At 44.8% G+C, this 27566-nt stretch overlaps 1 protein-coding gene and 1 long non-coding RNA gene across 4 annotated transcripts in view; one reads left to right on the top strand and one right to left on the bottom strand.

The window, feature by feature from the left end:
• The window catches only part of LOC144582604 (uncharacterized), a 45916-nt gene extending 34364 nt beyond the window's left edge, over positions 1-11552 (top strand). The window contains exon 3 of the long non-coding RNA XR_013535641.1: positions 11252-11552. This is a non-coding gene — a long non-coding RNA (uncharacterized LOC144582604). The remainder of the gene's footprint in view (positions 1-11251) is intronic.
• The window catches only part of ITGB3 (integrin subunit beta 3), a 59820-nt gene that overhangs the window by 23259 nt on the left and 8995 nt on the right, over positions 1-27566 (bottom strand). For all 3 annotated transcript variants that reach the window (XM_002748126.7, XM_017972445.4, XM_017972446.4), the window contains exons 2-6: positions 16228-16313; positions 6881-7076; positions 5726-5978; positions 4000-4162; positions 3198-3359 (exon numbers count right to left, since the gene is read on the bottom strand). In XM_002748126.7, coding sequence (XP_002748172.4) covers positions 3198-3359; positions 4000-4162; positions 5726-5978; positions 6881-7076; positions 16228-16313 — 860 coding nt within the window. The remainder of the gene's footprint in view (positions 1-3197; positions 3360-3999; positions 4163-5725; positions 5979-6880; positions 7077-16227; positions 16314-27566) is intronic.

Below are 27566 nucleotides of genomic sequence, written 5' to 3'. Positions count from 1 at the left end.
TGAGGCAGGAGAATCGCTTCAGCCCAGGAGTTGGAGGTTACAGTGAGCTATGATTGCACCACTGCACTCCAGCCTGGGCAGCAGAACAAGACCCTGTCTCTTAAAAAAAGTGGGGGACAATGAGACAAGAAGGTTAAGTAGCACAGAAACCTACTTGTGAACTCCAGGGATAGATGAAGAGGTGCAGGCTGGTGGTGTCAAAAGTATGCACCTCTTTCTTCCCGCTTGAATGTAATGCACTAATACTATGGAGCTTGCTTCCCTGCACCAGGCACTGGGTTAGGGCTCTTTGTTTTGAAACTACCCACAGATGCCTTGGCCTGGACCTTGTGGTCCTCCACCAAGCGGTCATTCTTTCCACTCACCTCTCTCCTTCTTCCACTAAGCAGTGATCTGGCCCACTGTCTCCCACCTGGAGTGGCCTTCTTGCTGGTAATCCTCCTCCTTTCTTAGGGCCCAGCTGAGGCTCCACCTTCTTCAGGAGGCCTCCTTGGCCATTGCAGTGCATGACAAGCTTTCCTCCCTTGGATACGTATAGCCCACATTGACTGTGCTGCACCCATTTAGCACTAATCATGCATCTTGTGTTGTTAGTAAACATATATATCCTCTCTCCTCAACTAGACCAGAAAGATGGTCTTGTTACCGCCCTCAGGCCCTGGCCCAATGCCTTGCATAGATTAGGTATCAAAGGTTGCTGACTCACTGTCTGGCAGTGCTTGACTTGGATATGACTGATGCCAAGGAACTCAAGGACACTGGGGGTGGTGGTGGTGAATGGTGAACACGTCCATGGGCTCCTAGACCTTGCAGGGAGCTCATTAGATCCTCAGCTCAGTCTCTTGCCTTTACACAAGTATACCTTTAAGCCACCTAGATGAGGAGGTCCCTGTATTGTCCTTAGGAGACAGAGTTCACACCTGCCCCCGATATCTAGAGTATCACAGCACATTTTTCTTATGGCTTATAGCAACTTCTCCTGATTCCACTTAAATATTTTCCTCTTGTTTAACCTTCTATGGCCATATAAAACAACTTATAAGAAGTCTTCTCATGTATAAGCTAAATCATCCTTTAGCCTTCTTTCTTTTAAACTAAGACTCTGGGCAACAAAAGCCAAAATAGACAAATGGGACCTAATGAAACTCCACAGCTTCTGCACGGCAAAAGAAACAGTCACTAGAGTGAATCGGCAACCAACAGAATGGGAAAAAATTTTTGCAGTTTACCCATCTGACAAAGGGCTGATACCCAGAATTTACGAAGAACTCAAACAGATTTACAGGAAAAAAACAAACAAGCCCATTCAAAAGTGGGCAAAGGATATGAACAGACACTTTACGAAAGAAGACATATATGAGGCCAACAATCATATGAAAAAATGCTCATCGTCACTGGTCATCAGAGAGATGCAAATCAAAACCATATTGAGATACCATCTCACGCCAGTTAGAATGGCGATCATTAAAAAATCTGGAGACAACAGATGCTGGAGAGGATGTGGAGAAAAAGGAACACTTTTACACTGTTGGTGGGAGTGTAAATTGTTCAACCACTGTGGAAGACAGTGTGGCAATTCCTCAAGGCCTTAGAAATAGAAATTCCATTTGACCCAGCAATCCCATCACTGGGTATATATCCAAAGGACTATAAATCGTTCTACTATAAGGACACATGTACACGAATGTTCATTGCAGCACTGTTTACAATAGCAAAGACCTGGAATCAACCCAAATGCCCATTGATAATAGACTGGATTGGAAAAATGTGGCACATATACACCATGGAATATTATGCAGCAATCAGAAATGATGAGTTTGTGTCGTTTGTAGGGACATGGATGAATCTGGAGAACATCATCCTCAGCAAACTGACACAAGAACAGAAAATGAAACACCGCGTATTCTCACTCATAGGCAGGTGATGAAAAATGAGAACACATGGACACAGGGAGGGGAGTACTAAACACTGGGGTCTATTGGGGGGAAAAGGGGAGGGCCGGTGGGAGGGGGAGGTGGGGAGGGATAGCCTGGGGAGAAATGCCAAATGTGGGTGAAGGGGAGAAAGGAAGCAAAACACACTGCCATGTGTGTACCTATGCAACTGTCTTGCATGTTCTGCTCATGTACCCCAAAACCTAAAATGTAATAAAAAATAAATAAATAAAATAAATAAATAAATAAACTAAGACTCTGAGCCCTTTACTCTTTCCTCATAGGACCAGTTCACTATGCCTTTGATGATCTTTCCCCTCTCTCTGTCTCTCCCAAAGAAGAAGTCTCCACTAGTAGCAACGGCTCACACCTATAATCCCAGCACTTTGGGAGGCTAAGGCAGGTAGATTGAGTCAAGGAGTTCAAGACCAGCCTGGGCAACATAGCAAGACCCTGTTTCTAGAAATTAGCCAGGCATGGTAGTCTATGTCTGTGGTCCCAGCTACTTAGGAGACTGAGATGGCAAAGGCTTCAGTGAGCCAAGGTTGCACTACTGCACTCCAGCTGGAAAAAAAAAAATGTGTGGGTGATTCTTGCTCCATCACTCAGGCTGGAGTGCAGTAGCAAGATCATAGCTCACTGCAGCCTCAGACTACTGGGCTCAAGAGATCTTTCTGCTTCAGCCCCACAAGTAGTTGAGACCACAGGCACAAGCCACCACACCCAGCAAATCTTTGCATTTTTTTTTGTAGAGACAGGGTCTCACTATATTGCCCAAGCTGGTTTCAAACTCCTGGATTCAAGTGATCCTCCCACCTCAGTCTCCCAAAGTGCTGGGATTACAGGCATGAGCCACCGTATGCCTGGTCAATCTTCCTCTTTTTTTTCCTCTATCTTCTTCTAATAACCACAAGTTAGTATTGTATTCCAAGAAAGAGCTAATCAGGTTGGAGAGGAAGACCTGCTTTCCAGCTGGGTTGTAAAAATTCTTTAGGTCCATTCTGGATCCCATGACGCTGCTACTATGCTGATGACAGTGAAGGCAGTAATAACACCACAGTCAGGGACATCTCTAATGGTTATACAGGTTATGCGCTGGATGACAGTGTCCAGTTGGTAAGGGATAGGGACAAGTTGAAACCAAGCCCTACATCCTGCCCAGAGCAGGGGCTGCCATTTTCATATATTCACACAGACTCTGTCTGGGTTAGGGCAACCCTCACCAGCATGAATAGAAACCATAGGTGGTGCCAGAGATCTCACCATGGTAGTGGAGGCAGAATAATGATTGTCACTACCAACATGACACTGCCCATCATTGGGCTGGACAATGCCTGCCAGCCTTCCATCCAGTGCTATGTGAGTCTTGGCGTCAGTGGTAAACACCAGCAAGTGGGATGCATCATTCCTCCAGCCAATCTTTTCCTGTTAAAAGAAAACAAAAAACAAAGGCAGAGAAGATAAAGCAAATTCAGCCATGTCACTGGTAGAGGGCAGCGACCCAAGGCGCTCCCTGGCTAAAGGGCTGGACAACTTATTTTGAAGAAGGGTCTCAGTCCCAGTCCTTGGAACCAAAGCTAGAGCTTTCCAATTCAGGGGTTTCATTCTCTTCAGAAAACAATCTTGTAGCTAATTAGTTCAGGCAGCTGAGTAAGACCTTCTTAAACTCCAGACTTAACTCTACTAATGACAGTCACATTGCCCATCTAGAAACTGACCTGCATCCACAGAGCTGTTCTGGGCTAGAAGAAATCTCATCTGAACATCTGCCTACTTTGCTGAGGCTAAGTTAACCCAGCCTTAACTCTGCAGTAATTCTGAAGATGCGAAGATGCTCTCCCCCGGAAACAGCTGAGATCACTGAGGTTCAAAGAAATGTTAGCTTGGGCCAGGGAGTGGCTCAAAGCCAAGGCTGAATATCAGGAGCAACTTACTACTCATACTGCATGAAGTTCTGCTTATGTCTCATTTCATTTCACACCAGAAATCCCCAGAGTTCAGCCACTTCCTTCCCCATTTTGATCTATGCCAACCACACCTGGCACTCCAAGTCCTCCAAACTTACATCACAGACTGTAGCCTGCATGATGGCATCAAAGCCACCCTCTGGGGCATCTCGGTTCCGTGACACACTCTGCTTCCTCACTTCCTCATTGAAGCGGGTCACCTGGTCAGTTAGCGTTAGCACGTGTTTGTAGCCAAACATGGGCAAACAGGTGGTCTTCATACTGGGGAGGGATGGGAGACAGTTTAAGTAGACACCTTGATGGAAAAGGCAACATGGGAATTGGGAGGAAAGAGAAGGGACAAATATAGATAGTGGTATATGCCCAGGCCAGTTCCATACAACCACAGTTACCCAGACAGTCCAGACTCCAAAATCCTCAAATTACCTCAAACTCCCCATCAACCTTACCCCCATCCAGCTAGCCTAGAGGATAAGAGAGTGAGCTGGAAACCAGACTCCCTGGGCTTAGATCCCAGCTTCCCTCTTTACTAGTCGTGAGACCTTCGGCAAGTCTCTCAACCCAACGTATGAAGTGGGGCCAGGATAGCACATATCTCATAAGAGTTGCCATGAGACTTGAGCAAATTCATACACACGAAGCACTTAGACCACAGCGAGGCTTGAGGTGCTGTTACTATTGCCTTATACTTAACACTTTTCTAAAGTAACAATAAAGCAAAAGTCCATTAGTAAGTTAAGGTCCCTAAACCATCAATAAATTGATAGGTCATGCAAGACAGGAGCATTTCTGCCCCCAGCCAAAATAGTGTGTGTAATTAATAGCTGGCGTCTTTCCTGGGAACCTTACAACCCAGATAGAGGGTTGAATGCCACATCATATGACTTCAAAAACTTTTTTTTTTTTTTGAGACACTTGCGCTCTGTTGCCCAGCTTGGAATGCAGTAGCACAATCATGGCTCATTGCAGCCTGTCTCCCAGGCCAAGAAATCCTCCCACCTCAGCTTTACTGTAGTTCTGGTGACTGCAGGCATGTGCCATCACACACAGCTAATTTTTTTGTATTTTTTGTAGAGATAGGGCTCTCACTATGTTGCCTAGACTGAACTCAAACTCCTGGGATCAAGTGATCCTCCTGCCTTGGCCTCCCAAAGTGCTGGGATTACAGAAGTCAGCCACCCCACCTGGCCATAACTTTGAAAACTAAAAAGTAAATTCACACCTTTTCAGGCTCAGCAACCAGCATTGTAAGTCATTATAACACACAGATTTGCACACTCTCCACTGATCAAATAAATAAGCCATTCGCTTTTAAGCCAAAGTGTCAAACAGAGGTACAAGTTATTTACAGACTATAAAAGGGTTCAACAAATGTAATTTCCACTCTTTTATATTTCTCTAGCACTTGATTTCTTCTATTTTTACCCTGCAGGATGCATGGCCTTGATGAAGACCATAATGCCAGCAATAGCATTATCGTAATTTCTGTAATCATAATTTCTCAGTTTACTTACCCATAAATTCCTTTCTACTTTTGACCTCATTTCCTTCTCACTTTCTCTTGCCTCCTATTTATTTGTTACCAGGACTAAGAAGCTGATGAATTTTCTTTTCAGGTTCTCCAAACAGCCTTAGGTTCTATTGACATCACACTCCAGATCCACAAGCTAGCCCATTTGCCAGACAGGGAGACCAAGGTAAAGAGGACCTATAGTTTGGCCAGAAGGCAGCCAACAAAGTGACTCTAGAGCTAGAAATAGGAAACAGGACTTGGACCTTCCTGGGGCAAAGGATGCTGTCCTGGCTTCTGGAAGAGGGACTTACTCATAGCAGGGGTTTTTGAGGGCCTCTGGTGGGGAGATATACATGTATGGTGACACGGGCTTGTCCACAAACGCCCCAAAGCCAATCCGAAGGTTACTAGTGAGCTTTCGCATCTGGGTGGCCAGCTTGGTACCCAGGTTCCGGATGCTCGACAGATCATCCTTCATGGAGTAAGACAGGTCCATCAAGTAGTAGATGTCCACAGGGTAATCCTCCACTTGCCGCACTTGTATGGAGAAGTTCTTTGAATCATCTGGAAGGCAGAAAGATGTTAGTTTTTATCTTCTTCTCCCTCTAAGATTGAATAAGCGATTTGGACACAGTTGGGCCCAAGTTATTGCATGATCAAAGCAAACCAGAAAGCCCTGGTCCTTTTCCTCTTCCTCTGCAATTCTATTACTCTTCTAGTCTCTTGATCCTCCTATTTTTAACCTCTTCTTTTCCATTCTAAAATTTTCCACTTTCTCTAAATCCCCAGAGGATTTCTAATCCTGTGAGTTCCAAGGATCTACCACTGTGAGTCACAGAGGTTTTGACAATTACTACATTTCAGACTCTGTAAAAGACAGAAATTGCACCCTACCCTTCTCTGACTCCCATCGCATCCAACACATGCCTTGTACATAGTAGGTCTCTCTTAAATCCTTCTTGACTTACTTGGAAAGTCAAAATCAATGCTTTAAAATGTCTGCCTCTTAGTCTAACCCTTCCTCCATCTAAAGGTCTTGTGTACCTATTTTGTCTGCCCTCATTCCTCTGTCCCAATCCCCCATGAAAGGGGTGCTTACAAATTACTTGTTCTATATCTCCTTTACACCTCAACACAAAGCTCTAAGTTAGGTAAAAAACAGGCACTTGGGTAAAGGAGAAACAAACGTTTTTTTGAGCACCTTCTGTGTCAGAAGGGTTAAGTAACTTGTCCAAGTTCAAATAGCTAATATATGATAGAGTCAAGATTCAACTCAGATCTTCTGACTCAAGTCCTAATATCTTTTATTTTCTTCCATTCTCCTGCCCACACCTCCCTCCACATCCTTGTCCTCCCACCCCATTTCCATTCTGAGCTCCTTCCCCAAGACTTCCTGCTCAGACTTCCATCTTGCGCTCTATGCCCACCTGTCCCAGGTCTCTCCCCACGATGGGTCCCATCCCTACCTGGCCGGAGCCGGAGTGCAATCCTCTGGGGACTGACTTGAGTGATCTGGGAGCTGTCTCCAGAGCCCTTGTCGCTGAGGGGCCTATCCTCTAGTACTTGGGCCTCACTGACTGGGAACTCGATGGACTCTGGGGCACAGTTATCCTTCAGCAGATTCTCCTTCAGGTCACAGCGAGGTGAGCCCAGAGGCAGGGCCTGTAAGACAGGAGCCCAGAGAGAAGTCCAGCAATCAAAAAGCCTTCTTGCTTTTTGCTAGAGCTATGGTGGCTCTCTGCCTCCTGCAGGCCTTACCACTTCCCAGTCGCTAAGAATTTACCCTGTACGTTGGAGCATAAACAAATTGGTGTGGTCTTTCCTGGGATAATCCCTAGGACAGGAAAGGGAAATTGATACTTTGAGAGGCCAAAGCAGGAGGACTGCTTGAGGCAAAGAGTTCAAGACTAGCCTAGGCAACACAGCTAGACCCCCCTCTCTACCAAAAAAAAAAAAGAAAAAAGGAGAAATTGTGATATCAGGAAGACCTATTCATGGAGTAGTAGCTAGAAAGAAGGCCTGTATAGTAAGATGCCTGGTAGACCAGAATTTTCTAATTGTGGAATACAACACATTTGTGGATCCCAAAATCAATTTAGTAGGTGTCAACCATCATTTTGTTAAATAAAATGCAATAGAATAGAATAGAAAATATCAAAGTGTACAAACAGTCAAAATGTTGTTTTGTGAAACTTTCATATTGCTGGCAAGTGGGGAATAACATGTATGTGGAAAGTAAAAAGTTCCTTGTCAAAGTTTCCCTTCTTGTTAAATAATAATAATAATAAAATAATAGTTAGAAATAATAGTTTCTTTTAGAGACTAACTTTCTTCAAAGCCTTCTTGCTTTTTGCTAGTAACTCTTCATTAAGCCCTATCCTATGCAGCTGTTAAACATAAAGGAATAAGTACATTCTATGTCCTTATACTTTAACCAAGATATTTGTGCTAGACATGCTCACAGGCATGTAGTACATTCTATGTCCTTGCACTTTAACCAGGATATTTGTGCTAGATATGCTCAGAGGCATGTCCCAGCTCACAGCCTCTGCCCTTTCCTTATTTAGGAATATTATCACTTTCTTTCACAAGCAACTCCCTCTTTTCCTTTGTTCTCCATTGCCTTTACCTATTTAGAAAAGTTTTAAGTTGTTAGTCAATCAGGTTCAGTTTAGATTGTGAGGTCTGGCACCAACCAGCAGAGATCAGACACAGCAGTAAGGACCCATTGCATAAAGAATAAACATGACTGCCTTTCCTTTGTTCATTGTACTCTTGTGGCAAGATTGCTGACAAGCAGTACCCCTTATGCAGAAAGTAAAATTGCCTTGCTGAGAAAACTTTTTGTCGGAATATTAATTTTTCCTTGCAGAACCAAAGAACAAGCATTTTGCAATGTGTTTATTTCTGTAGGTTAGAGTCAAAACTGTTTGGAAGCTACTGTATTTAACACAGGTTAGACTGTGAGATCCATGAACTCAGGGACTGTGTGTGTCTTGGTCCCTCTCAATTCTCAGCATCCAATCCAGGACTTACCACAAACATGATAGGGAAAGGCAATGTAAGGAGGCAGGAGACAGTCAGGGCTAAGAGCACAGTAGTGAACCTCAGCATTGTACTTACAACTGCTTACTAGGGTAAGTCATCTAAGTTCTCCAAGCCTAGTTTCCTCAGCTGTAACATGAACATAATAACAGTCCCTGCTTCAGATCATAAGAGTAATCAAAACCACAAAGTCAAAAAGTAGAATAGTAGTTTCCAGGGACTGGGAGGAATAAAGAATTATTGTTTAATGGGTACAGAGTTTTAATTTTACATGATGAAAAGAATTAAGGAGATGGTGATGTTGGGTTTCATAACATTATGAATGCATTTCATGCCACTGAACTGTACACTTAAAAATGGTTAAAATGGGCCAGGTGCAGTTGCTTACACCTGTAATCCCAGCACCTTGGGAGGCCAAGGTGGTGGATCATCTGAGGTCAGGAGATCGAGACCAGCCTGGCCAACATAGTGAAACTCCATCTCTACTAAAAATACAAAATTCAGCCAGGTGTAGTGGTGTAAACCTGTTTCCCAGCTACTCGGGAGCTGAGGCAGGAGAATCACTTGAACCTGGGAGGTGGAGGTTGCAGCGAGCCGAGATCATGCCACTATATTCCAGCCTGGGTGACAAAGCGAGAACTCGTCTCAAAAAACAAAACAAAAAAATGGTTAAGATGGTAAATTCTATGTTATGTGTATTTTTCCCACAATAAAAGTTACCTAAAAATAATAGTAATTATGGTACCTCCCTCATAGGGATGTCACACAGGCTAAAGAAGACCATGCACAGAAAATGCACAGTAAAGTAGCTGGCACAGAGTAAGTGCTCAGCAAATGTGAGCTATGACTATGAGAAGCTTGACAAGTACTTCCTGGATAAGCTAATTATGAATAAACTCCACAAACTTAGGAAAATGCCATGATACTGGGCACGTGACCAGAGCCCATCCTATCACTTCAGCTTCCTCCTTCACCCTGGACAAAGAACAAATTGAACATCCTTCCAAAAACCCTGGCATGTAACCCACAGTCCCCCTGGGGCTCTGTGTGCTTACACCTGAGTATTGAATGGGGACCACGCCATACTGGAAGGAACACTGGAAATCAGGAGAAAGGATCAATCCTAGGCTTTCCACTGGCTGGTCATGTGACCTCAGATATATCATTTTGGGTCCTTACCTGTTCAACAAGGCAATTAAATGACATGGTGTTTTCAGTCCCTTCTGGCACTGACATTCAGCCAATTTAGCCAGCACTGTGTGGGTACATGTCTATCAGAGCTCCTTGCCAGGTTGAGGGGACCAGCCAGGAAGCTGGAAAACCCCTCCCTGGACCTATTTCACAATGTCTAGGCCTTTGGGTTCTCCCCAACCCCACCCCTACCCACATCCCCCACAAGCATTTCCAAAGGTCTGCTAGATAACCCACTCCAATATCCCAGAACTAGTGTTGGCATTTATTGAGCACTTACTGTATGTCAGGTACTGTGGTGAGCACCTCACATGGATTATTACAATCCGCCTGACAGTTCCATAATGCTGGAACTATTATTATTTTACAAGGGAGAAATCTAAGGTTTGAAGGAACCTTAGATTCACAAATTAGATTCACAAATGAGGAATCTAATCTTACAGGTAAGGAATCTGAGGAATGTAGAAGTTAATTGAGAAGGAATTTGCTCAAAGATGCAGAGCTAGGAAGTGGCAGAACTGAGAGGACAGCTAGATTGTCTGGCTGTAATTATCCTCATAAAATAAGCTTTATTACACTCTATATAGAGTGAGAATCAAGGCACAGAAAAGGAGGAGCGTGGAAGGAATGGTCTAAGGTGCAGCCACAACAGAGAATGCCCTAGGTAAGGAACAGGATGCAAATGGGCATGTGAGAGGTACAGAGAAGGATGGATGACATCTGCTTCCTCAGTCCCTTCAAGCAAGCTGGCAGCTATAATGCCAGGTGAGGGACTGGCCCACAAGGAGCCATTCATACACAAAAACCCTATACCCCGCTGGGTGCAGTGACTCATGCCTGTAATCCCAGCAGGGGCTGAGATGGGTGGATCACTTGAGCTCGGGAGTTTCAGACCAGCCTGGGCAACAGGGCAAAACCTCATCTCTACTAAGAATGCAATATTCTGGGCATGGTGGTGCACACCTGGAATCCCAGCTACTTAGGAGGCTGAAGTGGGAGGATCACTTGAGCCAAGGAGGCTGAGATTGCAGTGAGCCAAGATCACACCACTGCACCCCAGTCTGGGTGACAGAGTGAGACCCCATCTCAAAACAAAAACAAAAAAAGCAACCCTGTAACCCCAAAACCCTTCCCAATGCCTGAAGTCTCTCTCCCTCTCCAGTCCGAACCCCCTTTGATGGGCTGAAGCCTTCCCCACGCGAATTGGGTCATGAGCATTAACAACAGCATGAGGACTACCCTGGCCCAGACAAGAAGTGAGAAGAGTTTCTGGAAGCCAGCAGCTTCTTTCTTTCTCTCTCAGCTTCACAGGTATGCAGGCAGAGAAATGGCCTCAGCAATGGAAACCAATGAATAAGAGTTCACCTTCCTGGTGGCAAATATTCCAACAGGGACATCAGAGACCTTCCACAGCTCTGAGGAAGATGAAAGTCTCCCCTGCACCCAGTTCTGGCTAAGGACAGAATGACATGGGGAGAACTAAGGCACTTCAGGTTTTGTGCCCAGACTCCCCCTGTTGTCCATGCCTACCTCTCCTACCCCTTCCTCCTCAGGAAGCAGTCTTTTTCTTCCAAAAAAAATAATCCTATCTCTGATTCCAGCTGCCCACAAAGCTCCAGAGAGAAAACTGTCCCAAAAAGGCAGTGGATAAACGGGGATGCAGTGAGGAGCGGATTCTTTCCAGGACCAAAACATGCTGAAGGAGAGAGCAGGGACGGGATGAGAGCAGCAAGGTCATCATGCATCTTCAGGCTACATCCACGGAGGGAGAGAATGCTTCAAACGGGAGTTTCCTGACCCCTATTTTCTAATGTGGCAGTCCTAACGAGAAGAGGATTTGAAGCACTAAGATGTGCTGACAGTCCTATGGTTTGTTATGAGTTTCCTTAGAAAAATTAAACACTGAAAAACAAAACTGCCTCTCTCTCCCTTTGTGGTTGCTGACATCAGAGGTCAGGAATAACAGGCCTGCTTGTCAGCCAAGCTCTCCCCAAGAACCCTCTATCCCAGAAAGGCACCAAGGCAGTGACCTCAACATATTTGGGCAACATTCCTTTTTGTGGTAACCCAGGCTGAAGGTAGAAGGAATGTCTCCAGGTTATGCAGGGAGAAGCTAGAAGCAAGAGGGGGTGGATATTAAAGTTCCAGTTCCCAGGGAAACTGGATGTTACACAAAAAGGGCAAAAATAGCCAAGACCCAGGGGAAGGGCCTGAGCACAGAGGTGGGAGGTTCCAGCCGGCACCATGTGAGCTTGCTGAATTACCTCCCTCTCCTGGGAGGGTGACACATGCTGTTAGTGCTATTCACCATTAATCCCATTTTGGAAATTGGGAAAGTACAACATGAATAGTTGTCATTATCCTGCCTGTTTCACAGGGCTGGTCAGAAAGTAAAGGAAGACTGTGAATGTGAAATGCCTTCAAAATATAAAAATCTCAACATAAATTTACTATACTGAAATCCTTTAGGACAGAGGTTCCCAGCCTTTTTGGCACCAGGGCCTAGTTTCATGGAAGACAATTTTTCCATGGACGGGGAGGTGGGGTTAGTTTCAGAATGAAACTGTTCCACCCCAGATCATCAGGCATGAGTCTGATTCTCATGAGGAGTGAACAACCTAGATCCCTCCAATGGGCAGTTCACAGTAGGGTTTGAACTCTTAGGAGAATCTAATGCCACCGCGGATCTGACAGGAGGCGGAGCTCGGGCGGTTGTGCGCACTTGCCCACCGCTCACCTCCTGCAGTGTGCCTGGGTTCCTAACAAGCCTTGAATCCATACTGGTCCATGGCCCAGAGGTTGGGGACCCCAGCTTTAGGACACAGTATAAACAAATAAATGCAAATATAAGGTGACTCTTTTTTACAATTACCATGATAACTACTATTATTTCATACTCTTTTCTTGGAGAGCAAGAGACCCCAGAGTGCCAAAATATCTCCCTATCCATTGTAGGCTCGATTAACTCAACTGGTGAGGACAAGAATTCACTTGAACATGCAGAAAGAGAAGAATGGAGACGGCAGAAAGAAGGAGGAGAGGAAAAGGAAGGATTTTTGTTTACAGCTGTTGGTATTCACATTTCATTATTTACAAGGAAAGGAGCACTCTTAATATTATACTTCCTTTTACAATAATAAGTTGGAGCAAAACTTTCAAGATGAACATTTATCCTCCAGATTAAAAATAAATAGAAAGAATATCTTTGAGAATGAAATTATGTTTGTGATTACAAAGAAATATAAATCATGGCCTCTATCTCACTCCTGCAGTTGCAGAGAAGAAAATGAGAAGGAAATCCTATTAGAGTCTTCCTCTGCTTTGCTAGACTCAAACTCCTTCTTCCTCTGTCACCTTGGTTGTCAGGCTAAGTGGGAGCTGGCCCACCTTCCGGAATGCACTCCAGCTTATATAAGAATTCTTAGCATTTCCCTCCACTGTAGGGTTGCCAGATTTAGCAAATATTTGGGACATACCTATACTAAAAATTATTTTTTAATTCAAAAATTATTTTAGATTTATTTTTTAGAGACAGGATCTCCCTATGTTACCCAGGCTAGAGTGCAGTGGCTATTAATACACATGATCATGGTGCACTATAACCTCAAACTCCTGGGCTCAAAGGATCCTCCCATCCCAGCCTCCTGAGTAGCTGGAACTACAGGCACCAGGCTGGATGTTCTGTATTTATCTGATAACCTTAGCTCCACCTCCACCCACCTCCACCCCAACCCCAGTGGCCCTTCAATTAGCAATGTTTGTTAAACTTGCTATCATAACAACCCATTCTGATGTAATAAACGCAGGGTCCATCCTGGGAACCTTTGTTTTTAACAAGCATGCCGGCAATTCTCAACACCAAATGAGTTTGGGAGGTTCTAGACCCCAGCATGGCACCACTGAGACCGAGACCATAAGTTGAGTCTCTGTATGAAGCTGGCCTCTTTGCTAGATTTACAGAACAGAGAGAGCACATCACCCCAACCCGTGTCAGTATACAACCCTCCAAGAACACACCCTATGCAGATGGGCCCAAAATTCCATGCTCATCCACACTGGCCATGTTTTCCTCTTACCCAGCCAAGCTCTCACTATACACACCCAAGAGCTCGAGTCCTCTAGGAGCAAGAAAAAGCTGAGCCCAACCAGTTGTTTTTCCAGGCACTGCCAGCTTGCCTGGAACAGCAGGGGAGGAAGAACAGAGGGCTCTCCAGGGTTTGATTATTCGACAAATTACCTACAAAATGGACCAGACAATTCACCTTTGGTTTTTTTGAAGTCAATGCCCAAGGCATTGTCATCAATTAAACTTGGCCTATCCAGGGGAAGCCCTGCTCCTCTCAGGAATAAAACAGCATTTATGTTCAGGTTACAGTCCAGGATTCCCACCTCCCATTCCTCCCTAGTCACCACATTCTGTCCCATTTCGGCTCCTCCACCCTTCCTTCTCTCCCTCCACCCTCTTGCTCAGAGATGGTTGTAGTCATTCACTAATCTTGGCCCCGCCTACTTTCATGTTCATATGTCATTATCCCAGGGAATATCTCACTGGACTTTCTACCTCCTTCCATTCATTCTCTTTAGTCCTAGCTGCGCCCATTTCCTCGCTGACTGTCTCCCTCACTCCTAGGCTGTTCCTACCTTATGTTCTGATCTACACTGCACCTTTCCCTCTGCCCTCCCCAGGCCTGCCCCAGGGGATGGGGATCCAACAGTCACCCAAAATATTCTACCCTTGCATCTTTGAAATCTGGTTACGTGACCTAAGGGCTTTGTGTGGTCAAGCCTCAGCCCACCTCAGCTGTGTGGCTACTCCCTGTGCAGATCAAGAGAGATGAAACATGCAGGACAGACCTCCAAGGTTTTGTTTTTCCCACATTCTCCGGACCAGAGGTGCCTGCATTTTATCTTGCTTTGGGTTGAAACAGAGAGAAGGAGGAAAACAGGAAAACACCCTTTGAGTGACACTAGGGCTTCTGCCCTGACTTTCCTCTGCTCCTGAAGGGTTTGGGCCACCTAAGGCACCCTCCCCATCCAGCTCTCCCTTCTTCCAGCTTTCAGTTGCAGAACTGCAACTTCCCAGTGAAAGCAGCTTTAGTAATATCAGAATGAGAGGAAGGAGAACATAGTGAATGAGGAGGGAAGAGGCTACATCATACTGAACAGTCAACTGAGCCCAGAAGGGAGGAGAACCTGCGGGGGTGGAGGAGAAGGACTCATCCATCCCCCCCTTACTCCCCATCCCCAGCCCCAGGGAATGTTTCATTTGCTAAATGAAGTCAGTGTGGCCCAGATGTTGGGAAGCTGCCTCTGGAAGCATTTCCCAGGCTGAACGACTAAGAGGCCAAAGCAGCGTGCAGAGCTGGCCTCTGCTGCTCTGGCAGCCCTCCTGGCGGGTGATAAACACAGCCTCCCAGCTCCCACCCCTCCCCACCCCCGCCTGCCAGAGAGGTTGCCTTTTTAGGATACTCAGTGGATCTGGAAAAGAAGCAGATAGACTGAGGGACTGGATTGAAGCGGCCTTAAAATTGGAGAGGGCTGGGACTTGCCGCAGGACAGAGAGGACACCTCAGGTAGCTGAGTGGAAGCCAGGCCAGGAGCTCAGGTAACCACCTGCTGGCCGGGCCAATGACTCAGCCTCAGACTCTATAATCACTGAATCTCTGCAGCCACTTTCATCTCCCACCCCCACCCCATCAGCTCTTGCCAGCTCCAAATTTCCATCCCAGCCACAAACATAGCCATTCCCTCAGACACACTCATTCCCTAGGGCCCCAGACACAACAAACCCTCTGCTTAGACACAACTAACCCTTTCCTGTCCCCCTCCCGTCCTCATCAAGTGGGCCCAGGTTTTTCCTCAACACCTGTGAGAAGGAGAGAAAGAAAAAGGTAAATCTGTGGGACCCAATTGTCAAAGAGAAAGGAAGAGAAAATATCTTCTGATTAAACATCCCCACACACAAGCACAAGATTCCTCTTCTGTTTGCCTTTTTTAAACTCTAGGAAAAAGAAATAAGCCAACACCCCCCCACCCAACCCCATCATACCTACACCCCTTGCTGCCTCTCCTTTTGAGACCTGATGCTCTGCTTCCCTGTGATATTCCACCCCAACAAAATGCAAGCAAAAGGCCTGGCATGGTGGTTCACACCTGAAATCCCAGCACTTTGGGAGGCCAAGGTGGGAGGATCTCTTTAAATAGTTTGAGACCAGCCTGATCAACATAGTGAGACCCTGTGTCTACCAAAAATAAAAATAAACTATTTTTTCTTAGAAAAATAAAAGCAAGTGAAGTGTGAGAAAGGGCAGCAATAGCTACAGAGAGGCCAGTAGGTCCAGCCAAATTAGCAAGGGCCAGGGGCTCTATGGCAGTGGTAGACTAGGGATAGTATTCCTAGCATCATCCCCATGACAGCTTGTCATCATCCATCAGTGGGAAAAATCTATCAAAGTTTTGCTCAGAAGGGACAAGGGATGAGTATGTGTTTAAGAGGGAAGCAATAACTTCATAGATCTGTTTCTGCACAAAAGCAGCTTAGTCTGGGGAAGAAACAGGTCTAGTACCTGCTCCTTACCTCATCAGAGCACCAGGCACACATGGGACTCACAGCCAGACACTGCTGGCAGGAACTCACACCTCGCATGGTACAGATGTTGGGTCCTGCAACAGACAGACAAAGGCATTAGCACCAGATTTGGCTCAATGAAGGCACTTACCTGCCCCATCCTTCCCAACTTTTCCATTGCCCAGGTTTACGGCTCTCAGGTGTACACAAACACACCCTAACCATACCACAGACATCTACCAAATACAGGTTATTGGTAAGGAAGAAGCAGAAGGAGGAAAATCAGGAGAAACTCATCACCACTCTCAATTGATGAGGCCACAGTGATAACAAGTGATAGGGCAAGGCTGAGCCATGGACCCAAGTCTCAGATCATAACTGATGGAAAGGCTTTAATTAACAACTGGTTTGACACCTACATTGTGTAAATGAATATATCTCTGAGGCCCAGAAAAATGGCAACGTATCCCCTCTTCAATCATTCTACTGATATTCACGGCCACTACACAGGGGATCCAAGGCCCAGATGCACTAGCATTAACACACAGCCTAAATGCAATGGGGGTGTGGAGGGCAGGGTGAGGTCTCGATCTCTTGACTTCGGTGGCAGTGTCCCATGGGCTGGCAAGGGAAAAGCAAATCTGAAATCTTCTCAAGCTTTTCCATGCATATATCTTGGAATCCAACCATAAAATGCTCCAGGAGGAAGTACAGAAATGTTAGAACAGGCTGATTGATACACACTGAAAGAACATGGAACTTTAGAGTTGGAAGGTTTGTGCTTGAATTCTGAATGCTCTTCCTACTAGCTACCTCATGACCTTGGGCAACTCAACTAGCATCTATGGGATGACAATATCTGTCTCACAGGATCTGTACAGAATTCAGTGAGGTAAGAGGAAGCACTTGGTACAGTATAAGGTTCCATTCAAATGTAAACAGTCCTCATACTTTCAAAGGACAGAAAAAAGGGTGGGAGGAGGAGCAGGAACAACCAAGAGAACCAAAAGAACCTTGAGAAGCTCTGCCAGGAAGCCAAACCCAGGAATCTGCTTACACAGAAGCTTCCATCCTCTCTACTTGCCTGGCTCAGCATCCCTGCTCCAGTCAGGAACCCTTCTTCCTGCAGTGCCCTAGGGAGGTTTTTTCCAATATAAGGAGCAGAATGTGGGAGATCTGTTCTTCCCCATGACCCAGTTACCCTGGCACCTCCTTTATGTAGTTTTCCAAAGGGTCCTCTTTGCTCCCAGCCTGTAAGACCAGCAAATCTATTTTTGGAGAAATCAGCCTGACCATTGGGATGATTTCCCCAAAACTTCTCATTTAGCTGTTTCGGTCCATTTTATTATGGTGTGACTGAATTCCCTCCTTCTCAACTCAACACCTGAACAAAAACACACTCAGAAAATGAGTGTACACACACACACACACACACACATTGTAAAGAAAAATTATGGCTGGGCATGGTGGCTCACGCCTGTAATCTCAACACTTTGGGAGGCTAAGGCAGGCAAGATCACTTGAGGTCAGGAGTTTGAGACCAGCCTGGCCAACATGGTGAAAGCTCATCTCTGCTAAAAAATACAAAAATTAGCTGGGCAAGGTGACATGTGCCTGTAGTCCCAGCTACTCAGGAGGCTGTGGCAGGAAAATCACTTGAACCTGGGAGGCAGAGGTTGCAGTTAGCTGAGGTCACGCCACTGCACTCCAGCCTGGGTGACAGAGTAAGACTCCATCTCAAAAAAAGGGGGTTGGGGGAAGAAAAATTCTATACCATTTGGAAATAGACAAAGGAATATGAATGTAATGTAGAGTGTTGACTAGTTGACCCACCATGCTTAGAGATTATTTGATTTTTTTTTTTTTTTTGAGATGGAGTTTTGCTGTTGTTACCTAGACTGGCATGCAATGGCCCTATCTCAGCTCACCACAACCTCCGCTTCCTGGGTTCAGGCAATTCTCCTGCCTCGGCCTCCCAAGTAGCTGGGATTACAGGCACGTGCCACCATGCCCAGCTAATTTTTTGTATTTTTAGTAGAGACGGGGTTTCACCATGTTGACCAGGGTAGTCTCGATCTCTTGACCTCGTGATCCACCTGCCTCAGCCTCCCAAAGTGCTGGGATTACAGGTGTGAGCCACCGCGCCCAGCAATTATCTGATTCTCTGAGTATTTACCTTTTATTTGACTTCTATTAATCAGGATATTTTACAGTACTTAAGAATAGAGGTTGACCTATCGAAAACCATAATAATGGAAATGATTCTTGATGAGAACAATGTATACTATTCTTTTTAAAAAATAATAATAATAAGTGTTTGCTCTTTAAGCCACCCAGTTTATGGCATTTTTTTATAGCTGCTAGAACTGGCTATGATAGCATTTTAATCTAATCATGATCATATTGTGGTGTATAAGGTAAATTATTTAAATAAGAGAACAATGTATATTACTCTTTTTTTTTTGCCCATCTGCAACTGTCTTGATCGAGTTATACAATGAATATTATTCTTGTCCAATAACAATACCAATGATTTCTGTCTGACAGAAAGGGTTATCCCCCACAGGTTAAGGTTAATTGCCTTGTAGAATATTGAGCAATTTTGAATCTATTCACTAATTCATTTCGGCATTCCTTTGACTGAACAACTATAAATCTCCCTTCTTTGAATTCCCTTTTGAACTACTACTAATGTTTTACTGGTTCTCTCATTACTAAAGTTGAATACAATCTTATACACATGTTCACTTGATATTTATATAGAAATCATACTTTAACTCTGTGAAAATTATATATACTTTAACAGTATCCATTTCAGGGATCTTCGGGGGGCGGGGCGGGAGGTCTAACAGAACGGGTACACACACAATGAGTACACACACAATGTCATCCTAATCAAGTCACCCACTAATAGTGTGGCCACAGGTGAATCATTTAACTCCTCTCAGCCTACATTTCTTCAATTCTAATATTCCTGCCACATCATTCAATGCTAATATTCCTACCACATCATAATTATTTATGTGTCTGCCTTAACAACACTGCCACCCAATAGATTTTAAGTCCCTTGAGCCCTGCTCTGCCCTGCCCAACTCAGCTCCAGTTCTTGCTCAGTGGAGATGCTCAGTAAATATGTATTAGGGCAAACTGAAAGGTAGGGGAATAGATCTAGTTTTGTCTTTTTTTTTTTTAAGCAACGGAGCTCATTTCTCAAAATTATGCATAGAATTCCAATATAAAACATGTAAATGGTTTACAACAGTTTCTCAGACAATTTAAGCTTTCATTGTTCTCCAAAAAACCCTAGATTATATGAGGAAGCCCCAGGTTTCCTCAGAGCCTTGAGTCCACCTAACTTCAAAGGCCTTGCCCAGCTTTAAAATTCCACAAGTGGGATGCCATCTTAAGCCCACGAGTAACCTCTGGGACTCCACTCTGACTTGACTGCAACTTCAGAGTGCAAGTGTGAGAACTGTGAGTGGGAATTATGACACTGGTTCTAAGCCTGGCCTTAAAGCATCAATGTCACCTCTGAGGTGGGGTAGCCCTGAGTCATGCAATGTCTGTAACTGCTAGTTTCAGGATTACTGAATGTTCACAATAAACAATGTAACCCAAGACTTCTCCCTGCATGAGCTGCCTGGCCATCTCTTAGCCTTAAATTGCTCTCTTCCCCGCAGATGTGGACATAGCCTCTCTTTTTCCCCTATTAGAAGACTTCTGAGAGGAGTACAGCCTGAACTATTTTAGGCATCTCCCTCCCTTTCTGGAGTTTCCATAGGAACTGGCATGTAGAGGGGTAATTCTGGACATAAATGCCATTGATATTCACAAGAGAGAGAAGCACAAGGAGACCTCAAGAAGGGTTAGAAAAGGGAAGAGAACGATGGGAGGTATTTTGGCTGTGTCTCCACCCAAATCTCATCTTGAATTGTAGTGCCCCAAATCCCCACATGTCATGGGAGGGACCCAGGGGGAGGTAATAGAATCATGGGGATGGTTACCTGTATGCTGCTGTTCTCATAATAGTAAGTTCTCATGAGATCTAATGATTTTACAAAAAGCTTTCCCCCCTTTTGCTCAGCACTCCTCCATCCTGCTACCATGCAAAGAATGATGTGTTTGCTCCCGCTTCCACCATGACTGTAAGTTTCCTAAGGCCTTCTCAGCCATGCTAAACTGTGTGTCCACTAAACCTCTTTCCTTTATAAATTACCCAGTCTTGGGTATGTCTTTATTAGTAGTGTGAGAAACAGACTATTACGGTAAATTGGTAATGGTAGAGTGGGGTGCTGCTATAAGGATACCAAAAATGTTGAAGGGACTTTGGAACTGAGTAACAGGCAGAGGTTGAAATAGTTTGGAGGGTTCCAAAGAAGACAGGAAAACGTGGGAAAATTTGGAGCTTCCTAGAAACTTGGAGGGCTCAGAATACAGGACGATGTGGTAAAGTTTGGAACTTACTAGAGACTTTTTGAATGGCTTTGACCAAAATGCTGATAGTGATATAGACAATGAAGTCCAGGCTGAGGTGGTCTCAGAAGGAGATGGAACTTATTTGGAACTGGAGTAAAGGTCATGCTTGCTATGCTTTAGCAAAGAGACTGGCAGCATTTTGCCCCTGGCCTAGAGATTCATGGAATTTTGAACATGAGAGAGATGATTTAGGTATCTGTCAGAAGTAATTTCTAAGAAGCAAAGCATTCAAGATGAAGCAGAGCATGAAGGTTTAGAAAATTTGCAGCTTGATGATGTGATAGAAAAGAAAAATCCATTTTCTAGGGAGAAATTCAAGCTGACTACAGAAATAAGTAACAAGGAGCCAAATGTTAATCACCAAGACAGTGGGGAAAATGTCTCCAGGACATGTCAGAGAACTTCATGGCAGTCCCTCTCATCACAGATCCAGAGGCTTAGGAGGAAAAAATGGTTTCCTGGGCCAGGCCCAGGGCCTCCCTGCTATGTGTAGCCTAGGGACTTGGTGCCCTGTATCTCAGCCACTTTAGCCATGGCTAAAACTGGCCAGCATAGAGCTCTGGCCATGGTTTCAGAGGGTGCAAGCCCCAAGCCTTGGCAACTTCCATGTGATGTTGAGCCCGCAGGTGCACAGAAGTCAAGAACTGATGTTTGGGAACCTCTGCCCAGATTTCAGAGGATGTATGGAAATACCTGGATGTCCAGGCAGAAGTTTGCTACAAGGCAGGGCCCTCATGGAGAGCCTCTTCTAGGAGAGTGCAGAAGGGAAATATGGGTTGAGGCCCCCACAGAAAGTCCCCATTGGGGCACTGCCTAGCGGAGCTGTGAGAGAAGGCCACGATCCTTCAGACTGCAGAATGGTAGATCCATTGACAAATTGCACCATGTGCCTGGAAAAGCCACTGACATTCAATGCCAGCCCATGAAAGTGGCTGGGAGAGAGGCTGTACCCTGCAAAGCCACAAGAGTGGAGCTTCCCAAGGCCATGAGAGCCCAGTTCTTGCATCAGTATGATCTGGATGTGAGACATGGAGTCAAAGGAGATCATTTTGAAGCTTTAAGATTTGACTGCCCTGCTGGATTTCAGACTTGCATGGGACCTGTAGCCCCTGTGCTTTGGTCAATGTCTCCTCTTTGGAATGGCTATGTTTACCCAGTGCCTCTATTCCCATTGTATCTAGGAAGTAACTAACTTGCTTTCGATTTTACTGTCTCATAGGCAGAAGGGACTTGCCATGTCTCAGATGAGATTTTGGACTTCGACTTCCAGGTTAATGCTGAAATCAGTTAAGATTTTGGGGGACTGTTGGGAAGGCATGATTGTGTTTTGAAATGTGGGGACATGAGCTTTGGGAGGGGTTGGGGTGGAGTAATATGGTTATCATCTTGAATTGTAGTTCCCATAATCCCCAGGTGTTATGGAAGAAACCTGATGGGAGATAATTGAATCATGGGGGCAGTTACCTCTGTGCTGCTGTTCTCATGATAGTGAATGAGTTCTCATGAGATCTGATGATTTTATAAGGGACTTTTATCCCTTTTGCTCAGCTCTTCTCCTTCCTGCCACCATGTGAAGAAGGGTGTGTTTGCTCTCCCTTCCACCATGATTTTAAGTTTCCTAAGGCCTCCACAACCATGTTGAACTGTGAGTCAACTAACCTCTTTCCTTTATAAACTACCCAGCCTTGGGTATTTTTTTATTAGCAGCATGAAAATGAACAAATACAGACACTGTCAAATGATTTTTAGGACTTTTCCCAGTCTGTTCATTTAACCACTCATTTATTCTCAAATTAGCATTTTCCTATGAGTCCTTCCTTGACTTGCAGCCACAACAGAAAGCTTTGCAAGACACAAAATAAATAATAGCAGGTCCTTCCCAGCAAACCAGTGGTCCCTGATGCCAGAGGATAAAATGAGATACGGGGATTTTTTCTTTAGGAAGTCATGCCAGGAGAGTTATAGTTACCCAGTCCCTTTATCCATTCTTTTTAATGAATCACAGGTTGATTTCATGAGAACCAGTGAACCCCCCATGATACCCCCAACCAAGTCCTGCTACCCAGGCAGTTTCCCTGGAATGCAGTGGTTAAAAGTGACTGACTCATCAGAAGTCTCTGCACTGGGCCCATGCTGATTCAATGAGTTGTTGCTCTGAGGCTATCCCTCTCTCCTCAACATGCAGGGGTTTGAGCCTCTGTTTCCAGTCATTCATAAAGCCTATGTGCCTGTTCAGTCTCTGGGGCCCCAACTCAGTCCTGCTAAAGTGGGAATCTTCACCATAATGTCACTAAAAGAACCAACAACTCCTACCTCCTACCACTCCTTTCCTCTTACAGGTTAGCCAGAGCCAGGAATAAGGTGGATTGACCCCATACTTCGCAGGGTGATTGTAAGGATGAAATAAACCAAACCCTGTAAAACTCTGAGCACAACAGCTGGAACACAGAAAGTACTCAATAAATGCTGCTGCTGCAATAATTGCTATGGGTTTTATTGTTGTTGTTTTTATCCTGAGTCTCAAGGTGTTTAGGGCAGGTAAATACTTTTTTTTTCTTTGATGACATCATTCTAGGGCACATGAAGCTAAGTATGCCCTGAGCAGCAGTCGTGGGAGTGTGGAGTCATAAAGTATTAGGCCAGGGTAAAATGTTTAATTGTCAGATCTGGCTACTAAATGGGGTTAGGAATATTAGTCTTCGAAAATCCAGGCTCATGCCTATAATCCCAGCATTTTGGGAAGCCAAGGCAGGAGGACTGCTTGAGCCCACAAGTTGGAGACTAGCCTGGCCAACATAGTGAGACCCCCATCTCTATGAAAAAAAATTTTTAATTAGCTAGGCATGGTAGCATGCACCTGTAGTCCCACCTACTCAGGAGGCTGAGGCAAGAAAATCACTGGGCCTGGGAGGTTGAGGCTGCAGTGAGCTGTGACCACGCCACTGCACTCCAGCCTGGGCAACAAAGTGAGACCCTGCCTCAAAAAAGCTTTTTGAAAATAAAAATTATAATCCAATCAAAGCCAGCCAAGAAGTTTGCCTGCAAAACAGAAGTAGAAGGCTGTGGTTTGGCACATCAGCTTGAATCACAGAATCGGAAGAGAGACAAAGGGTGAGGAAAATGGGGGAAAAAGGAAACAAGAGAGGAAATTGGAGCCAGTGGAAGCCAGAATGCATCAATGGGGGCTATTCTGAGGACATGTTGTCCAATGAGACAGGATGTCAGACTGCAGGAACAGGCCACCCTAATGAGGTCAGGGGACTACGGGAGAGGGCTAAGTCCCAGTGAGAGGTGTTTATCAAGAAGGGAGGATGATCTGCAAACACTGTGGACATCTCTCACTCTGCCAGAAAGGAGTTCTAATCCGAGTCCCTAGCCCTGCCACTGATCTTTGACTAGTCACTTTCCAATTAGGTCCATGGCAACAGTGGGTGACTCACATGGTGCCTCATTGTAGTCACCTGGCCATGTGACTTATGAAAAAACAAAACATCTCGTGCTTACTGCCCTACATAGGCACAAGTGGTTTCTCTATAGCAAGTTTCTAAGAAAGTTTATTTTATTTTTGCTCCTTCCCTAAATGTAGCATCAGCTAACTTGCCCAAGGAAAGGGAAGGAGACAGGAAGGTGGAGTTAAAGGTAATGCACAGCTCTGTGCTCTGAGCAAAAAGCTCCAGTAAGTATCACCCGAAGCTGTAGAGAACCCAGGGGACCATATTTCATCAAATCTAACACTATGGATATAGGATATATCCTGATTTCAGAGATTTAAAACCATTTTTAAGTATATCAGAGCCAATTAAATACGGTATTTAACATTGGAAAACATTTGTGTGTAATTTGCCTCCACCAATATTAAAATGTGTTATGAGTTGACTTACATCCCCCAAAAAAGACATGTTAAATCCTTACCCCAGTACCCATGACCATGACCTTACAGAGAAACAGGGTCTTTGCAGGTGTAATCAATATGAGGTCCTTAGGGTGGGCCCTAATCTGACATGACTTATATCCTTATGAGAAGAGAAAAACACCACATGAAGACAGAGACACACAGAGAGAATGCCATGTGACTCAGGGATCAGAGTGATACAGCCAGAAACTAAGAACACCAAGGACTGCCAGGCAACACCAAAAGCTAGGAAGGAGTAAGGATTCTACCCAGAGTCTCAGAGGGACCATGGCCCTGCTGACCCCTTGATTTCTAATTTCTAGCTTCCAGCAGGAATAAATTTCTGTTGTTTTACACCACCCAATTTGTGGTGCTTTGTTACAACAGCCCCAAGAAACTAATACAAAATGGATTTGCATTTCCATAGTTTATATGGCATGATTTTGAAGAATATTGCCATAAAATACTTTGCATGATTGAAAAAAACCAACAAGAACTGAAACTTTTGCTCATTTAATCCACGTATGGATAAGGTTGGAAAAGTGGTTGCTTCAGCTGTTCATTTTTCTAACGATATACCTCAGTAATGTCAGCATCCATGGATTCATTCATTCATTTACTCAACAAATATTCATCGAGCATCTACCTGTGCCAGGCACTCTCCTAGGCACTGAAGACACACTGATAAACAAACCCCCTGCTCTTGTGAAGCTTACATTTTAGTGAGGAAGATGATAACAAAAAAATACATAACAAAAATGCACAATTTCAAACAATAGCAAATGCTGTAAGAAAATAAAGCGGGATAAAGGAATAGCAAGCAATGAGGGGAGGGACTCTCCTTTAGAGCACGTGGTCAGAAAAGGTCTCTCTGCGGAGCTGACATTTCAAAATGATGTTAAAGAGAGAATCATAAGAAGATCTACAGCACAGACATTCTAGAAAGAACCCAAGACAAGATCTGCATGGACATCAGCCTGTTAAAGAAATAGCAGGCAGAGAGGGAAAGGAGGAAGAGAGAGGCACAGAGGAGGCTGGAGGAGCGGTTAGGGACCAGAACACTAGGAAGCTATAGGCCATGGTAGAGAGTGTGGCTTTTTTCTCCACATAGTGGGAAGCCACTGGAGGAATCTGAGCAGAGGTGAGCAAAAAACGATCATCTTGGCTGCTGAGTGGAAGGCAAAAAGAAGGGAAGCAAAAAGGAAAGAGACTTATTATTCAATTAGAAACAATAAAATAATGCAGGCAACACATGGCGGTGTTCTTGGTTTGGATGGTAGAGGAGTCAATGATGTGCGCAGACTCTAAATACATTCCAAAGACTTGCTGATGGATGGCTTATGGGGCATGTGAACAAATGTGAACCTGAAAAAGCCAGCCCTTCAAGATAGATCCAGAGTGGCTAAGTGGGCCTAAATTTTAGAGTAAAGCTGCCATTTGCTGACTAGAGGTCACAGCCTACTCTGAGTTCCCTGAAAATCACCTCTGTTCAACTTTGGAAACTTCAGAGCTCACCTAAACTAATCAGTCAGGGCTCTGCTGCCTTGACCAATCAGGGCTCAGTTGTTTCAACCAATCAGAACTAAGCAAGTTGGAATTGTTCATTTGCATAAGTGGACTTCCTCAAGAACCTGGGCAGGAACTTTCATTATAAACCCCCAATTCTGATACCAACAGCTGAGTTTCTCCAGTTTGCAAACTTCATTGGAATAAAGTCTCTTTCCTCCCAGTTCTTCTTCAGAGAATTTTTGTCCACAAGGGAAAGACAGGAAGGATTTTTGTCGAAACAAGTGTATTCCCTGTAGACAAAGTTCAAACGTTTTGACCACTGGCCATGTCCTTTCATTGACTTTTCATGCTGTAAGAAGATAAAGCAGGATTGGCCTAGCAGAGTGGCTCACACCTGTCATCCCAGTACTTTGGGAGGCCCAGGTGGGCAGATCACCTCAGGTCAGGAGTTCAAGACCAGCCTGGCCAACATGGTGAAACCACGTTTCTACTAAAAATACAAAAATTAGCTGTGTGTGGTAGCGTGCACCTGTAATCCCAGCTAGTTGGGAGGCTGAGGCAGGAGAATTGCTTGAACCCAGGAGGCGGAGGTTGCAGTGAGCCGCCACTGCACCACTGCACTCCGGCCTGCATGATGAAGTGAGATTCTGTCTAAAAGAAAAAAAGAAAAAGGAATAGCAAGCAATGAAGGAAGGAGTCTCCTTTGGAGCATATATTCAGGAAAGGTCTGTCTGTGGAGCTGATGCTTCAAGATGGTGTTAATGGGAAGATCTAGGGCAGGTGCTGTCCTTGTAAATGAAGCCAGATTATGTCTGGTTAACATCTCCAATGGGGTTAATTAGGTCACCATGTGCTGAAGACTGCATAAAGCCCATCCCAGGATAGAGTCCTGTCTTCTCTAAGGTCGAGGTCTAAAATTAACACCCAGCTCCTGAGAAACATGGTAAGGCAGGGGCAGTAAAAAGTGGATACGGCAGAAAAAGCATGCAAACCAGCAGGAAGCTTCACGTCTCTAGCCACCTTTGCCATTCCTCTGGCTGTATGACCTCAAGCACATCCCTTCATCTCTCTGGTCCTGTCTCTAAGGCCCAGTACCTTTTGATTCTATGTCACATTTGTAGTCAAGAATTTATAACCGCTCTGTAGTATTCAATGGGTCTAACCAGCCACATCAGCCAAGCACTGGAGACTCCAAACAGCTGCTTCCTTTCCCCAGTGCTCCCAAGTTGTTAGGATTAAATGACATTACACAGATGAAAGAACCCTCTATAGCGGATGCTTGATAAATGTTCATTTCCTTCCCCCTTACTTTCACTCTAGTCACTTCCTACACCAGGAATCCCCATCCCCTCCCTTCCACCTCAGGATCAGATGTGAAAGAGCCCTTTGTCTCTAACAGGATATAGTGAAGAAATCACTCTGGGCAGGAGACAGGAGCCCCCCGGGATAGACCCAAACAACACCACTAAGC

This window comes from Callithrix jacchus, chromosome 5, assembly GCF_049354715.1.
Source record: "Callithrix jacchus isolate 240 chromosome 5, calJac240_pri, whole genome shotgun sequence".
Lineage (NCBI taxonomy): Eukaryota > Metazoa > Chordata > Mammalia > Primates > Cebidae > Callithrix > Callithrix jacchus.
This window is presented reverse-complemented; position numbering and strand designations above follow the sequence as displayed.